General features: G+C 42.5%; 1 protein-coding gene across 1 annotated transcript; it reads left to right on the top strand.

Moving 5' to 3' along the window:
• Positions 1–10,079, top strand: SLC66A3 (solute carrier family 66 member 3). Its single transcript, XM_037392408.1, has 7 exons — positions 1–166; positions 2,519–2,601; positions 3,074–3,151; positions 3,752–3,804; positions 5,051–5,171; positions 6,354–6,395; positions 8,305–10,079. Exons 1-7 carry the CDS (start codon positions 24–26, stop codon positions 8,391–8,393), a joined length of 609 nt encoding a protein of 202 aa, XP_037248305.1. The 5' UTR covers positions 1–23; the 3' UTR covers positions 8,394–10,079.
• Positions 10,080–17,352: the final 7,273 nt, after the last annotated feature.

Below are 17,352 nucleotides of genomic sequence, written 5' to 3'. Positions count from 1 at the left end.
CCGGGGCTGCACGGCGCGGCGCGATGGCGCCGACGCTGCTGGACCTGGCCCACTGGAGCACCTGGGCGGTGTGCGCGGTGATCAAGGTGCCGCAGCTGGCGGCGGTGCTGGCGGCCCGGTCGGCGCGGGGGGTCAGCGCGGGCAGCCTGCTGCTGGAGCTGGCCGGGTAGGCGGCGGCGGGGGGGGACACGCGCAGACAAAGGACGGGGTGGGGGCAGCACAACATGGCGCCCCCCGCCGGGGCGCGGTGGCTGCGCGCGCAGGCAGGGGGCCCACGGCGGGAGGAGCCGGCGGGGCGGGGCGGGGCGGGGCGGGGCCGCCTCGCCTCAGCGGGGCTTCCCTCAGCGGCGGCCGGGGAGGGCGCTGGGAGGTGTCGCTGCGGCGGGTAATAGTTCCGTTCCTTCCCAGACGGCTCCGGTAGGGCGGGAGAACGTGTCGAGCGGCTGCTTGCAGGGAGCAGCGCGCAGCTTGTTGCTCCCTTCGGTTATAAACCCGCGCTCCGATGCATGGTGGTCACCCCCTCCCGCCGGTCGCCCTTGCCCTCACCGGGCGGCGGCGGGAACCTCCTCTTCTAAAGTGTTAAGGGAAACTCGGCTTTTTTAACTTGCCCAGAACCAGCCCAGGCCACCCATGTAGCTGGAGACAACACCGACTGTCGGGTTTAAGCCGTATGTTTATTAAAGGGTTATGAAATGGTCCGTGTGCCCTGTTGTGCAGGTAATTGTACAGGTCGACAGGGCTTCTTCACACAAATGAAACAGCATCAGTCTTTAAGAAAATCATAACCATGTCAAACCCCAAGGATTTTGTCCGTCTGTAGTAAACTTATATGGGCTAGGCTTATTGAATCTTGCTTAAAGACGATTGTATGGAATGAAAAATAGACTGCATGCACGTAGCTTCAAATGTGTACAAAGTACGTGCGAGAAAATACCTTGAAGAGCCGTGCATTTACCAGACTGAGGGATGGAGGTGGCCAGAACATCCAGCTGGATAGATGGCTGCTAGTTCTCTGCACCAAGCTAAAAAAGGGCTTTTTAGTTAGAAAAATCACCGCACAAAAATGGCATGTCATTTCTGAATGCTCCTGTGCTTCGTCTTCAGCGAGGGGCAGAGGTGCTGCCCCTGGTCTGGCTGTGGAGGCTCAGGCGTGCAGATGGCTTTCTGCAGGGAGCTGTGCAGGATCCCCATGGGCTCTGCTGTGGCTGTTTCTCCGTGGTGCTGAACCCCTGTTGTTGCTGTTTGCCCTTAATACACCTCAGAGTAAGCCAGCTGAATTCTAGTTCCAGCAGAGATAACTTACGCCACAGCCCTAGCCAAAAAGTGGTGGTAGCATTTTCAAATCATTCGTGTGCATTGATGTGCATTAAAGAGGCTTTCTAAGTAGTGCTTCAGATGAGCATGGAGAAGCCATAAATGGCTCTTCGAGCACCTGTGTGATAACCACGGTACCCACAGCACTGCAGGTTCTGCACCTGCTCTGGGCAAAACTATTTTGAAAGGGTTGCAACAAGGCTTTTTTGAAACATTTATTTGGACTGGTTGTTTATTTTGTAAGCTGTTTATCCTGCAACCTGTAAAGACTTTGAGTCCAGCTGCAGGGAGCTTTGGGGCCACTGGTATAAACTGAGATGGTGCTGCAGAGTCAGCATGCAGTGACCTGGCAGAGGAGTGACACAGAAGCATGGTGCTGATGGCAAGGAATCTAATTTGACCCTAAAAGAATTAAGACTTCTAGGAAGTTCAGATATTTAAATTCTGAATACTGTAAAAACCAGTTTCCTGCAAGGCAGGCAGTTCCTTATGCCATTTTTATATGCTGATGCATATATGCCATCAACTTTTCCTTACAGAAAACTATATCCTAAGAGCCCTTTCTATCTTCTCTGCAGCCTTGAGGTTTCTGTGTAACCCCATGGACTTGCACGAAGGTTGAAGAAAGTAAATATGATAAAAGTTCAATTCCTTTTAGGTACTAGATCATGGAATACCAGGAAGGAGAACTGCCATTGTTTGGTGCACTTAAGAGCAGGCTGTCAGTCTGACCAGTACAGCTACACTGGGCAATCTTGTACCAGTATGTATTCTAGACAGCTTGGAAGGTGTTTTCTACTCCTGTAAAACTTGCTTAAGGTATAGATTGAACTACAGACATTAATAAACCAGTTACCCCAGAGATGCCAAGGCAATTGCAAAGAGAAGGTATCTTCTACATCTGGAAGCCTTTATTTTATTCTCATCAGTTGTAATTAATAAAATTATGCCTTACACACTGTGACACAAAGACCTTGACAAATGGTGTGGGCAGCTCTCTACATCTTACTCTATTTGAAGGTAACAGAAACATACTGCAGAACATCAGGCTTGCACTTTGTCTTCATACTTGTTTGACCAATTTGACAGCAGGGGCTGCACCTATCTGGAGCCTTTTGGCACAACCAAAACAGTAAAAAAGAAGTTGTGAAGGAGCTGTCCCGTCCCTTTGTGCAGTCATGCTGTTTTGTGTCTTTCTGTTCAGCTTCCTTGTGTTTCTGAGGTACCAGATCTATTATGGTTACCCTCTGCAGACATACCTGGAATATCCCATCATCATTGCACAAGGTAATTTTTTAAGCTGTGTTTTGGAAATGGAACAGGGCTCATTCAGCACTCCAAGGCTCTGCATGTGGGTACAGTACTCCACTGCAGTGATGTGAATCCATTGAGCAATTCTAGTTGGAGCTGGGGGGGAAGAGGGAATGAACATCTAAAATAGAATTGAATTTTTATAGATTTTATGAAAATGCTGCTCAGGTGGATCTGATTAAGAGAGAAATTAATACACACACACAATTGCAGTGTAAGCTCATCCTTTATCCAGTTACTCCACATGGGAAAGAAACATTATAAACACTCCAGACTCTAAGAAAAGCTTCATTTTTGAGCTTGCAGTGTTTTGGAAATCAATCAAATCTGAGAGATAAAACCTCTAAGAAATTAGTGTCTGTAGACATGGTGCCCAGTGGAACCGCCAAAGATTGCATTTGGGCCCCTTCTCTCCATTCTGTGACAAGCAATCTTGTGTTTATTTCAGATGTCATTCTCCTTTTGTTTATTCTGCGTTTCAGCGGAAACATGAAACGAGCTTTGTTCTATGCAGTCATGTATCCTTTGAAATCTGGGAATTTTGGTTTATGTAGCTTGTTTGGTAGTTCTTTGCATAGCAGCTATGTCATCATTTGTTTGTGCTACTATTGTAAATCATTTTCAGCCACCCCTCAACATGCATCCCACATTCACATGCTGAATTCTGGGACCACAGTAAAATCTCTAAAAGAAGCAAGCTTTACATGTAGCTGTCCTTTAGAAGGCCCACAAATGATATGGAGTAAGACCAATTCTTAATTACATATTTGCTAGAGATGCAGGGTGGAAATGGTGAATCTTTTTTCTTTGATTCCTACCCATGCAGATGGTACAGCAGTGTTTGTGGGGCTTTTTTAATAGGACTTGGGCTTAAATCTCGAGTCTTATGCTTTGGGACAGGTCTTCAGAAACTCCAGGCGCTGCCTCACCAAAGACTGTGGAAAATAGGAATACTTAGTGTTTCAACCAGTTCTTAATATGCTTTATCTAGATTGTATAGTCTGTTATAAAGTTTCAATAAGATTACTTCCAGATGTTTAAAAAAATCGAATTCCCCAGGAGTTTTGAGAGCTCTGGTATCCTAGACTTTTCAGTGCTATGAAACTTAACATAATGTAAGATTTGGGGGGGGGCTGGTACATGCTAATACTGCGGAAGTGGATAATAGATCTGGCCATGGTAAGTGCTGCATGATTATTTGAAATTAGGTCCTCATATGAAATGACTTTTTTTCTGGAAATCTTTATCAGTAAAATCTCTCTTTATATTTGTCCTTTAAAGGGTTAATCTTTTAGGTTAGCTTTCAGAACAACCAACCAGTTTTCAAATACAGCTGGTTCTCACTTCTGTGAGTAGCTGGAAAACATAGGACTGGCAATAGAGACTCTATGGGGGGAGAAAGAAGTATGTTCTGAGGTAAAGTTGTCAATTGTGCTGCCTTAATTAAAACTGCCAAAGGTTTAAGATGTTGCGAAAATATGAAGATGTTGCAAAAATATTTCCCCTCTAGTCATAATGTCATAATCCTAATTAATAAACGTTTAACATGAAGAAAAGAACAGAGCAGCAGTCAAAGCAGTTGAAACAGGGAATGTTGAGTATTTCACAAGATCTTTTTCCCCTTTAGTCCTGGAATTTTGCAAGAAAAATATCATCTGATAATGCCCTACATAGGTTAAAGATGGTCTTTGTCCTTTTTATCAGAAGAGAGAAAGATAAAATGTAATTGAGAAGAACTGGAGTTGCTAATGCAAAAGATGATAAAAATGAGGAGGAAAGCTTCTGAGACCCAACGCCAATTTACTTGCAAGGGAAATCTGTGCGTGGCACAAAGACCATGCGGAGGTCCCCTCTACCCACTGCCTTTGCAAAATCCCCCTTAAGAGGATGGTAGAGTGAATAGTCCATTCCCTTCATTGTTTTTTCCCACCAATTGGACTAATTTTCCACACATTCTTGTCAGTTTTTGCATTCTTTTATGGTTTACTTTGCCAGACATAATGGTAACAGATGGTCTGAATCAACCTTGCTGTTTAGACTAGATCAGCCTCTTTTTAGCTAACTTTCTTAAACAGTTTTATGTAGCAGGTCGAGAGGCTTTTCCAGTTCTTTGCTTCTTGCTGTATTTGCCTCTATGAAGCATTTGCCAACAGCACTAGCAGTTGTCATGCTGTTGTCGCTTCTTTCGGAGCAGTACCTCAGGAATCAGTCCCTTCCTTCTGGCAGCTTCAATTTTTTGCTTCACGGTTCCTTAGTAAGAATGCTTTGGTTGCCAAATACTGAAAAAGTATCTCATTTAGAATTAAAAAAATAGAAAGCTAGTCCTGGTTCTTAGTAAGTTACATACTAACAGCCATAAGCTAAGCACTCAGATAATAAAATGGCAGAGGCAGAGGTTTGTTCTCTTTTTTTACCTGCTTTTCAGAATTTGTGCACATTCATCAGTGCGGCCAGTAAGCTGGCACAGCTGTTGTGTCTCTGGCAGACAAAAGATTCTGGACAAGTGAGCGCCTTGACCTGGAGTATGTCTGCATATACCTGTGCAAGTAAGCTATGGGCAACTTGGTGTGAATGGTGGAGTTTTCCTTTTTTAAAGCCGTATCTCCTCTTTCAGTAGGTCTTTATGACAGTAGGTAAAAATCTTGCTTGCCCAGTGTAGCTTCCCTTAGTTCCAACTTCTGAGTTTCAGATACCACTGCCTCCTGAAACCAAGTTTTATTATTGGCACCAACGGCACTTTGACTTAGAAGACTTGCAGATATGGTCAAGGGAACCTAATACAGTTGAAATAACTGAAAGAGTGTCTTTAAAACGAGCAGATTTCAGTGTTCTAGGATTTAATAAAATTACTAGTGACGTAGCATGAAAAGGTGCTCAGTTTTGAGTTAGACAACCAGACAACGCTAATTCTGAAAAGTCACCTACAAATAAATACACACTTAATGCTAAATACCTTTAACTCTATGACTATACGTAAATGCATTTCTCAATGGAGGAGGATTTAGGAGCGTACCAAGAACAGTGTTTTGTGCAGTTCATGGATTAATTACCTAGTGGTCTGCATGAGCAGTTCTTCTGCAGCTCTTTGTCCGAAGTCATATTCACAAAGCTTGTTTAAAATAGTCTTCCTCTAAAACATAGCGGTGCTGGCTCTATTTCCCAGTGAAACAAATGTTTTTAAGTCATTAGAAGTTGTGGTAAGTTTGCTGAACAATGCCAATAAACTTTGTAAATGGTTTTATTCTGCTGCAAATGTGAAATAATTAATGTTTAGATTTGTTGTGGGAAGGATTGCAATTTCCTCATATTTGCAGAAGCCTAAAAGCATGCATGTGAACATTGACAATGGTTAAGTCACGCTAACTTAATTGTGGGTGTAACTTAATTGTGGGTGTAACTCAGTATCAACTATTGAAGGAGGGTGCTGAACAGAAAAAGAAGCAGTGAACTCTGACCCCATCCAATCTAGTGTGATAGATACCTAAAATTTCTAATTACATCACTGATTTTCTCATTAAAAAAGACCCTTAATACAGTGTCACTCAGGTTCGAGAGCTTGATCTCTGATGCGAAAATAGTGAAGAGTGAATGCACTAAAGGTGGGAATGTCTATACAATGTATACTTCCATGCGAGCGTATCCTCTGTTGAAAAATAGATAGTTCATCATTTTTGAAGGTATAAACTTGTCATATCTAGTCCGCTAATCAGAATTCATTCAATTTACAGCAAGAATAGTTACAACTGTAATGACTACGAATGATCTCGCAGGTGAGTAAAGTACGGAATCGCCCGCCTCTCCAACAAAACAGCTGCCATGGTAGTTTTTAGCTGTTTTGTAAAAGCAGTGATCTGGTCACAGAAGAACAAACCATGAGTTTGTCCGGTGAGTTAGCACAGTGAGGGAAGGAGATACTGCTAAAAAAGTAGCACAGGATTACAAATCAGTCAAACACCGGGAGAAAAATATGCTTATGCTTTATCAGATAGTGCCAAGTGGTCCAAAACCCATTATTTTTTTCAAAAGGCAAAAAGCACTACAAAATTAACTTAATTATGAAAATAGCCAGATAAAGCATTAAAAATCCTTAATATTTAAATAAATAAATAATAGTAAAATACAACTTTTAAAAATCTGTAATAATTGAGTGATAGCTTTTCAAATAGTAAGTGTTTCCTTATTGTGGGGTTTGTGCATGAAGAAGTTCTAGAAAACTATTCAGAGTTCAGCTAGTATATGAATAGTTTTAGGCACAACATTCAGAATGTTTATGACAGGTTGAAAATTAAATGGTAGGCTGGTATGAAACTCACAAAAAACTGGTTTCAGGTATATGATTTGCAGCTGATTTCACTATAAAGCAAATTTATTTAACAGCTTCTTACCATCCTGACAAAACTGAAAAAGCTAAGGAGTGAAGCAGATTTTTCAATAAATGGTTCGAAATCAGTACTCGGTGGATTTAAGAACAGTAACAGGATCACACTTTATTCGGTGGCTCCTTGTTCTAGTCAAAACTGATATTTCACCAGAAACATGATTTAAATGGATTTTTTTTTTTCCTTTAAGCAGCCCTCTGCAGCACAAGGCTCTGGTTTTACATGTGGTTCAAGTGGCTCTTTCACTGGCAAAGGAAGTCCCTGTTTCAGTTGCTTATTTCCATCCTTGTGCTCGCTGCTTTCTCTTTGCCAGAGTTAAGGGTTTGTGGGGCCATGCAGTTAACTGCATCACCACAAAACTGGCTTAATGCACGTGCAGAAATTTAATCCGGGTCAGTTACTGAGTCAGTTCACCCACAGCTACACACTTACACTGATGAGAAGCAAGAGAGGTATATTGAGGGGAGAAAGGAAGGGAGAGGAACACCATCAAAGTAAAAAGCTGGCTTTTCCAAGTAAAGCTGGCTCGGGTTAAAGCTGCTTCTTAACACATACACAATACACTTCGGAACATGGGAGAGATGGCAGCAAACACTGATACTGTGCTGCTCTAACGGAAAATGTTTCCAGCTAACTTCTAACACTGAACACTTCAGCACATTCATCTTAGTTTCATACACATGTACATTGTGTACATTTCTGTGAATATTCCACTTACCGAGTGCGTATCAGATACACCTCAAATTGTGGTCTCAAGGCAGAGATACTATGCTTACTTTGGTTTTAAAAACATCTGAAAGTTAATCAGGATACTGAAAAACTGTTTTTTTCTCAGTTGTCAGATTTCCTCTCATTAAGGTCTGACAGATACAAGTATTTCCTGTCTCCCTGAAGTCTAAACGTAACAGATGGCGGTAGAGAATAATCCTGTTTTTATAAACACCACATGCAACTAATAAAGACATGTGACCTGCGACTCCCAGTTTAATTTTTGGTGTAAATATAAATATATATGAGGCTTGTACTATTCTGCTGGGGTTTTTTCACAAAAGAATTAAAGCTACTGTAGCGTATTATTTTCAGATATCACTTGTAAGTGGTAAATGCTCTTCTCTGCTATATTACTGAGAACTTCTGGGTTCCTGAACATGGTAATTTAAACTAATTGACTGAAAAGAGTTGCCGAGTGGCAACCAGCCTATTCGTACAGCAATGAAGGTTTATAAAACATATGTTCTGAAAATTACAGCAGGATTTTTCTTGTTTCCTTTATGCTTACATGATTTTTTTTCCCTTTTAGTTCTCATCCGTTTCATAACCATGCTCATTCTCAATATTTGGGTCACAGCCACAGTCCTGCACTACAGGAAGACTAAAAAGACTGATTAGAAGACATCCATCAGCACGCACCACAGTTATCAAAAAACCCTGATACAATTATGTTTAAACAACAGAAAAAAGGTTGAGGAAGCTCTCTCTTTCTTAAGCCTAGTATTTATCCCTAAGCGTGCTTAGTACAGTCATGCTTATTTTCTCTTAGAAACAATTCTGATAAGATACTTAATTTAAGCAGCATATTTTTATTGGTAATTTAAGACAGATTTCACTGCTATCACATTTTCTCTGGATGTTTTTTACTAAGCGAACAAGGTATTTCATATTTAGATGTTTATATATTCTTGTATCACTTCAGTACTTTCTGGTTACATATAAGCAATTTTTTCCGATTATACAAGAGCAGTTTTGCACCAACATATCAACTCATCTCTCTGCGTCTGCTGCAAGTTTGAAAAACAGCAGATGTTTGTTGTCTTCTTGCAAGCAACTCAATTAACTATCTGTTGTTAATTAAGTTCAACATAACTATTTTTAGGATGAAGAAAATCTGAATCAAGGTCCAATCCAAAATAAGGTTCTAAATGTGTTTGACGAAGTCACAAATTCCAGCTGGGATCGTAGCGCTTACATGCAACACTTAAATAGTACAGTTTATACAGCTGATACAGGGTACCCATGGTCGCTTTCTTCAATATACCCAGGTTTTATTAGGGTAAGAGCAAAAAATCAGCTATGAATTCTTTTTCAGCCTGAGCTCTTTATTCACTGAACATACTGGTTTAGGAACAGCAGTGACTAGAATGTCTAGGAATTAATGACACTTTGACCAACAGTTAAAAATTGTGTTCAAGCAGAAGTTCCTGAACCGATACCCAGAGCCCGCAGACACAAGCCACACAGACCGTGACCCGTTTACACGTGCACCTTGACGCATCACAAACTCATCTCCAGTGGTGTCAGGTTTTGACGATACTGCTCTGTGCTTTGTTAGTTTTTAGCCTGTCTTGTGCTAAGCGTGCTGTCGGACGTTTACATTTTTACTTTGGAGATTCTGATCTATTTGTAATAGGTATACGAAAAAAAGGAAAAGGATATTGCTGAGAACTATTAACGGGGGATTTTGCTTTTGAAAGTAATGCTATTCCAACCAGAAGTTACCGAAGTAATCACATAGCTTGCCTTCATTACCCACTGTGTTCTCCAAAATGAAAAGATAGGCCTTTCAAAAGAGTTTTTACAGTATTACTGTTGATCAGCATGTTAAAACCAAGGCACCCTTGATCCTGACACTCCTGACTACTACGGGAAGACTGCACTGCCCACAGTCGAGGCAGGTTTTCCTTGCGACATGCTAAATAAATGGACTCACGCAAGAGCGGGATCTGCAAAAGCGGATGTTTCCACCAGTGTACACTCAGCAGACGGGGACCTTCACCATCAGAAAACATCGCTGCTTTGTAAACTCTCATTTACAGCAGGAAGGGGTGGGAAGAGCTATGTCTGTGGACATACCATTTAATGTATCTCACATTACTGAGAGCAAGTTCAAAGATGAGCTTTTTTACTGCTCCAATAAAATGCATAAATGCTTCTGTGTTAGTTGAGACAGTAACTGTAAACATCCTGATACTGATTTTTCTAAAGCTGTGTAACATAGATGAAGCGGTCTAAATGGTGGCAGGTGGCATGTGGTACCTTTTCCAGGCCGTATTAATAAATGCTATTCTTCATGACGGATTAATGGCATGCTTACAGTTAATTTTTATTACCTTTAATTTTTTATTCTGTTTCCATATATGGAGAGAAAATGAAATATTCATTACAGGTCATTAATGGGCAGCTTGCACCTTGATGTTTGAAATGTCAAGCCTGTAAATTATCCACCTGTAAAATGCTAAAGAGCCGCAGCATCTTAAAAGGAAAAAACCACACTTCTCATCTCATTTTTTTAACTAAAGCTTCATCTTGATAGAGAAAGATTTGTGCAGAGTCCAAGCCCTCTCTGCTACTGACATCTTTCATACTCCTGAGCGATGCTGCAGCGAAATGAGGACACTTCATTTTCGGTTTGAGGATCAGCACTTTAAAGTTGGGTTTTTTACGCCATAAAACTCTGAAAATGCATTTAAATAAAGTTCTTTACAGGTTACTTGACATATTTCAAATAAATCATCTTGGAAACCTGTGGGGGGAAAAGAGACAGAGGAAAAGAAATCAAGCTGGGCAATTCACAAGCTTAAGGTAAAGTAGTTTTGTTGACTTGGAAAGCTGGATCATGAGTTCTCATTCAAGCTGCAAGAGACACGGTACAAATCAGAAGGTAGCAGTAAATAGTTTTACACATCCCACCCCCCCTGCCGAGAGAGTGATTTCTTTCACTTTCGTAAGGTGGGTGTATGCTCAAGTCCTGGGCAAGCCCCGTGAAAGCGCAGAGCCTGTGCTTTTCCAGTACATAAACCATGATCCTCTCAGCAGCCGGATTACAGGCAATAGCTTTAGACAAGGTAGACAGGGAGAATAAATCTTGTTAAACTTGTAATTCAACAGTACCGGGGCGGACACAAGCGAGTTGTTTGCTGTGTAATGCAGCAGCGGCCCAAAGGCAGGCAGGGAAAGCACGGTGGATTTATTGCAGTGTGTGTAAGCCGGTAAGCAGCTTTTACCCACAGGGCAGGAGGGAACACATCTCCATTCACACACCCTGTAGAAGTGCTGAATTACACAGTCGGTGTCTAATTGCACCGGTTCACAACATGCTCACAAGGTAACGCAGCCTGTCCTGTCCTGGCTGGTGGAGTGAGAGTCCTGTCGGGGCTTTCCAAAAGTAGCTTTCTTGCCCGTGAAAAGACAAGATCTGAATTCTAGTACAGCCCACTGAATAACCCCACATACCTCCAGCTACAGATATGACTAACTACGGCTGCGCTTAGCCACAAAGCTCAGTTTAACAGTATGAAAGAGAAAATGTTTATCATGAGATTTGTTATCCACAAAAAAAAGGATGAGGGCGATTCCAGAGACAACAGGCTGCAGGCCTGGATTTGCGGATGTAGACAGTCAGGCCTGGAATTGAGGATGTAGACAGTCAGGCCTGGAATTGAGGATGTAGACAGTGGAAAACGTGTGTCATTTACTTTTCCCTGTCCTCAGTGAAAAGAAACGTATACAAATGTAAACCCATCATCTCTCCCTCACCCTATGGGCCTCCTAACACCTGTAATTTTGCAGAGCAGAACTAGGTAGACAAATGTTTCTTTTGTGTCACTCCGATCCACCAAAAGATGTTATTTTTTGGACTGCTCAGAAGTCCCTGTCCCTGCCTGACCCCTGAGCAGCTTCTGCTGGCTTAAGTGCACGTAGCTGCTCCCTGCTAATCCGAGCTAATGGAACAGGAGAGGGAATGGGGTGGAGAGGGACACACAGCTCAGCCGCTGGAGCTCAGAAGCTGGATTTTAGAGCAGTTTGACTCTTTGGAGAAAGTCATTCACAATTAGCTATAAAGTTCCAAACTGCTTACAACTTGCAGAAAGCCTTCATTCACTCCTTTAAAGAGATAAAATTACTCTTCCTTCACCAAATAATCTTTATCCCTTTAAGGACATATGTAATATGGGGGGGGACGACGACGACACGACACACGGGGACAAAAAAGGAGGTAACATCTCAGAGCCCACAGGAAGAACTACTACAAGTGAAAAGCTACACAGATGTGAAGATCAACTCAAATGACGTAGTTTCCCAGCCATGTATTTTCTATGATGATAGGTAGTAATTACTTCCCTGCTAATTCTCCTCAGGTTGGTTTGTTCCATTCCCTTCCAGATTCTTCGGTACTTGATATTCGTATTTATGTATGAAGCAAAACATGAAATGCTGCCTTCATCACTAATAATAGTCTTAAGGATATTCCAGTTAGGGATTTGAGGAAGCTGGAAAAAAAACCACCTTAAAATGGGATTTTATTACATTCTTGGTTTGTACTGATTTTTATTTGCTCGATTTTGAGACAGCTCTCCAAGATACTGATGAGTTCTCAGAGGACATGGTTGTTGGGGTCAAACAGGTGCCTGGGAGCCACAATAAACATCACCACAGGAACCTACCAGCTCATCACTTGTGCTGGTTCCCATTGCGAGTCCTTGGCAGTCTCACAGACCGAGTCCTGATGGACCTCAGATGTTTCCTGCCTGATGGCAAGACAAACACATACACATCTTCAAGTTAAAAGACATCAAGTATTCCATTCTGCCTTGGAGGTGGTTTGGGGCAAGTTTCATCTCTGTCTTGGAAAAAAATACAGTCTTTGAATCAGGGATAAAATAAGAAGTTCTTCACATGATACTTTTGATGAAGTTTAATTTGGGATACCTAAAGGACAATTTAAATAATTGTCATAATTTTTTTCATAGCCTGCTTTGTTTCATTATTTCAGCTCATGATGTTCTTAAATTGCCAGCAGCCTAAACAAGTACTTCTATATATATTATGTGTATTGACTCACAGGAGGGGAGCTTTAAGAGGGCATATATCTTGCTTTATTTGTCAAGTATTCTGAGAACTAATTTAAAGGACAGAACCTGCATCAGCCTGGAATGTAGCAAGAAAAGTTAGCTGACAGTGATTACGATTCAAATTGAATGGCAACATCGCTACATGCTGAACATAAATTCTACTCACCACCATGCTGTAATTGCAAGTCACTTCTGCATACGCCTGCTCTGGGATGTACAGTGTTTTGGCTTTTGATTTGGAGGCCTTGGCCAGTAGTAACAAGATGCTGACCTGTCTCATATTATATGAAAAGCGTAAATGGAAGAACACACTTCCTATGCCTCCGTGTCCCCTCTGCCATGTAACTCAGGACTCTATAATGAAGCACAAACCCAGCTTCTGTAAAGAGTATTTTAAGTTACTGTAAAGAAATTCTATTTACTGTAAAGAAATTCCTTCACCTTTGAGCAATTGACTACATACAGATTCTACTGAGCTGACTTCCAGCACAGTGACTTGAGAGATTTAAAATTGTTTTCCCTGAAATGCACATCAAGACTTAAAAGTCTTCACGGTCTCTCTGAGCTCAAGGATATTTTTGTCTCTTAGTGTCTGTTTGTTTTAAGCTTACATGTATGCCCGCCGTCCCAGTAACAACCCCCCCATTGCTGCAGCTCTGTGATACATGAAGCATGCAGGGGAGCTTCCTTAACATATTTATCAAGCTCTTCCATTGCTCCAGAGCAGACAAGTAGCCACACAGATCCTGCTGAAGGGGTCGCAATATGCTGGACAACATCATGCAGATGGGTGAGGCCATGAGATCCAGCAAGTAGGTGCAAGTCCCAAAGCTGCAGCCAGACCTGCGCCTAGCTGCAAGGTCAGCTTAGAGAGCCTGCTTGGAAAACAGAACACAGCTGAGGTAAGAGACAAGACTAGGGCCAGCAGGTATGAAAAATGATTCAGATGGTGGGGATCCTGGCTCCTTCCTTAACTGTTTGCAGGCTATTAAGTATCTCAGATACCTCCCAAAAATGTTTCCACCAAGTCACTTGTAAATAAAAAGCAGCACAAATCCGAGACACATTGCTAACACGGCAATTCAGTGCTTGAAGTCTAAGCAGTCAGCAAGCCAAAAGAAGAGAGGATTGGCAGCGATCCCACCAGCCTGATGTACTTGCTGGGTGGCCATGTTTACCAAGTGGTGCCACAGCATCCCAGGCAAAAAGAATCCTGAAGAGCTAAGGGCGACGACTAATGACAAGAACCAGATGACCCAAGAGGCACACCGGCACGTGACAATGTAAGGCTACATACAAGTAGGCTCACACCTGCAAACAAACGTTGGAAGCCTAGACCTCAAAACTGGGTGACACAACTGAAGCATCACATGCAGTTGCCTTGGCTGTGAAAGCATTTCTGCGAAGCTCCTCCAAGCAACCTAAAAAGGGCTCTGGGGACATGAAATTGCTGCACTCTCTGACCGTTCTTTTCAGGGTGAAGATGTGCCTTTCCAGATTTCTTTAAGGTATGTAGGAAGAAATAACTTTGTAATTTTGCTGCCTTGCACTGTGACTTTCATTTTGAAAGACCACGTTAATTCTGAAGCTTCTGTGAGATTACTGGAGCAAAAGTATCAGTGTCAAATCTAGCTCCGCACTTGCAACAGTGCCTATCTAGCACTAACTTGACTTTCTTACCCTTACGCTTTCTGCCTAAAAAGGGGCAAAGACTCAAAACTTCAATCTCCATAATAAAGCCTGGTAATCAGCATCCCTGTGATAATAACCTACAGATCCTTTGAGTCCCCACTCCTTGGAGCTACAGTTTTTACAGTACGCTTTTCCATCCATGGCAGTAGTTTCTGGGGAGAACGAGATTCAATGTGTTTAAACGCAGTGTTCTTTTCTGCCACATGTATCTAGTAGGCTCATCAGATGAGCATGTCTGAGTACATCATTGCCCACTTCATAGGTAATTTCAACAAAGAACACAAATTAGTTCAGAACCACTCCATCGATATATTTTAAAGAGGTCCAAAAGAAAACGCCTTCCCACTCTCAGGAGGGATACTTCAAAGCAGCAGGCAAAACCCCATGATCCACGGGATGCTGATAATCCCTTAAGAGGTTTATAGGGTCGTCTTAAAAAATAACGTAGAGTGTTTTTAATTTAAACTGTAGTATATGCAGAGAAGATGGTCCACAAAATATTCTGAAGATCAACTGTAAGGCAATGAAAAGGCACCAAGCCTGTCAGAGTTCAAAGAGCATCTGGATGATGCTGTTAGTTACATGGTTTGGTCCAGGGGTCCTCAAACTTTTTAACCAGGGGGCCGGCGCGCAGATGCAGTGGCAGGCAGTCATCTGCGGCTGTTTGTTTTCCTCCCCAACCCCCGGCGGGGGGTGTCTGTAAATACCGGGGGCCGGACTGAGGACCCTGGGGGGGGCGTAGTTTGAGGACCCCTGGTTTAGTTTTAGGTAGTCCTGTGCAGAGCAGGGAGTTGGATTCAGTGATCCTCATGGGTCCCTTCCAACTCCAGATATTCTGTGATTCTATGAGAAAGTTAATGAAACACTACTTTAACGCAAATGCCAAGGCAAGCTATCCAGGACTGTGAGGGACACTGAAATACTCCAGTTCCCTGAACTGGACCAAGGACTATTACGTCCTCCTGCCTTAGAAAAAGAGTGAGGAGGTGGTAAGGGTTTGTAAGAGTCATGCAGGCAAGAAGTTTGTTTTCATACAAGTTCCCCCTTTTCACAGCAGCATCCCAAACAGGACCTCACAAGCACAGGATGGGTGAAGGCAGTGCAGACCAAGACATAGAAATCCTCTTCCAAGGATGATTCTCTCAAAGCTAGATGGGAAACCAATAAATTGTAAGATTATAAACAGAAAAGCCCAAATTGCTAATCATCATCTGCCACTGCCTGAGAAACCTGAGAGAAAGCACATAATTTCCAGTGGCAGCTTTCCTGGCCTTGGTGACTTGTGGTAGCAAGAGATTTAGACACTTGCAGTAAAACTTCAGCGATTCAGCAACGTTTTAAATTTGGCCACTGTCACTGACTGCCAAGATACTTGAGTCTCTTGCACGTTTCCAGGTCCTGTGTGGTACTATGGGCCATGTCATGTTTCGGTTACAGCATCAACCATGCTAAGAAGCACAAGAACGACGTTTCCTTCAGTATACAGATTTGGTGCTGGACTGCTGGCAGTGCTGAGGGGTTCAGCTTTGGCAGGAACGACGAGAAGTAGGAAACTGTAGTACAGAACTCAGGACAGAATTGGAAACCTCCTTGCAGAAAGGTCTTTGTGACAACTGACATGTTAACTCCGATGGGGTCTTCCTGTCCAGCTTCTGTCCTGGTGAGCTCTTGGATGGGAACCAAAGATCAACCTCCCTACAAGTGTCTTGAGCTTCTGGCTCCAAGTTTGACCCTTGATTTTTTCAGGTTAATTTGCAGCTTGGTTATGCTAATATGTTTACTCTGGTGAAACAGAAGGACTTGCAGTGAGATAATTTGTATAGAGAGAAGTCACCCAGGCCATAAAAATGTCCTTTTTGCTGGGACAGCTGTTACAAAAAGAACATGTTAGAACTTCAGTGACTTTGAAGAAAAGTATTCCTTGGTTCAGGAATATGCTCTTCTCTCAAAAATTTTAAAAGGTTACCACGAGACAAGAAGGAAACACCACGATCTCCAGGAACGAATGTTTAAGAGCTCTTTGCATTCCATAGATGAGCAGATGGAAGCTCTGTCTCGAGCAGGACAAGTGAAAAGAAGAGCAGCTTTGCCTTTTGTGTCCTGGGTACCAAACAAGGACCGCGTGGTATTATACCATTGGCCAAATAATCTCTGCATTACCGCTCAACACAGCCCACGCTGTCCCTTTGTTTTGGGAAAAACTGCATGAAGGAAGGGAAGCTGAGGAGTCCTACGATACTTCCACCCCTAGAGGCACTGAAAACTCAAAAGCCTTGAGGAACCTATGCTAAGTTAGCCCTGCTTTGAGGCAGAGGTCAGACCAGAGGACCCCCAGCGCTCCATCAGCCCATATTGTTCTATGATGCCCTCTCAATACACCCTGCTGTATGCATAGCTAATCGCTATTCGTACAAGTACAGAATGTATAAAATGCGGCTAGTAAATACTACAACACAGTACATTTCCTAAAACGTCAGGCTTAACAGCGCCCCAGGAATTCGCAGTAAATGAGGGCGAGCCAAGGAGAGGCAGTGCAGCAGATCCAGCCCCAGCACACCTGGTGGCCTACCAAAACAGCTCCCGAGGAGCCTGCGCTTCCTCCGCACAGTCTTTGCTTGGCTTCCTTTTGAGCAACCCTTGCCTTCTCCGTATCTGCCACAGTAGCTGCCGATATATTTAAATATTTCAATTAATTACCAGCTTCTCAAGTTCAGGAACTATTTTACCTTACTCAGATAGTTTATTTAAAAATATATATATATAATATTCTCCAATTCAGAAAAGGATAGAACTTCCCACAATGTAAC

Source organism: Falco rusticolus, chromosome 6 (assembly GCF_015220075.1).
Source record: "Falco rusticolus isolate bFalRus1 chromosome 6, bFalRus1.pri, whole genome shotgun sequence".
Taxonomy (NCBI): domain Eukaryota; kingdom Metazoa; phylum Chordata; class Aves; order Falconiformes; family Falconidae; genus Falco; species Falco rusticolus.
Note: the sequence above shows the minus strand (reverse complement) of the source record. Positions and strands in the feature narration are given on the sequence as shown.

What these genes read in the sequence shown, in the direction of transcription:
- SLC66A3 (XM_037392408.1), top strand. Translation starts at nt 24, where the DNA reads ATGGCGCCGACGCTGCTGGACCTGGCCCACTGGAGCACCTGGGCGGTG. An exon ending in TCCCATCATCATTGCACAAG is followed by an intron (nt 2,602 to 3,073) that starts GTAATTTTTTAA and finishes TGTTTATTTCAG; the next exon opens with ATGTCATTCTCCTTTTGTTT. An exon ending in GTCTGCATATACCTGTGCAA is followed by an intron (nt 5,172 to 6,353) that starts GTAAGCTATGGG and finishes TTCAATTTACAG; the next exon opens with CAAGAATAGTTACAACTGTA.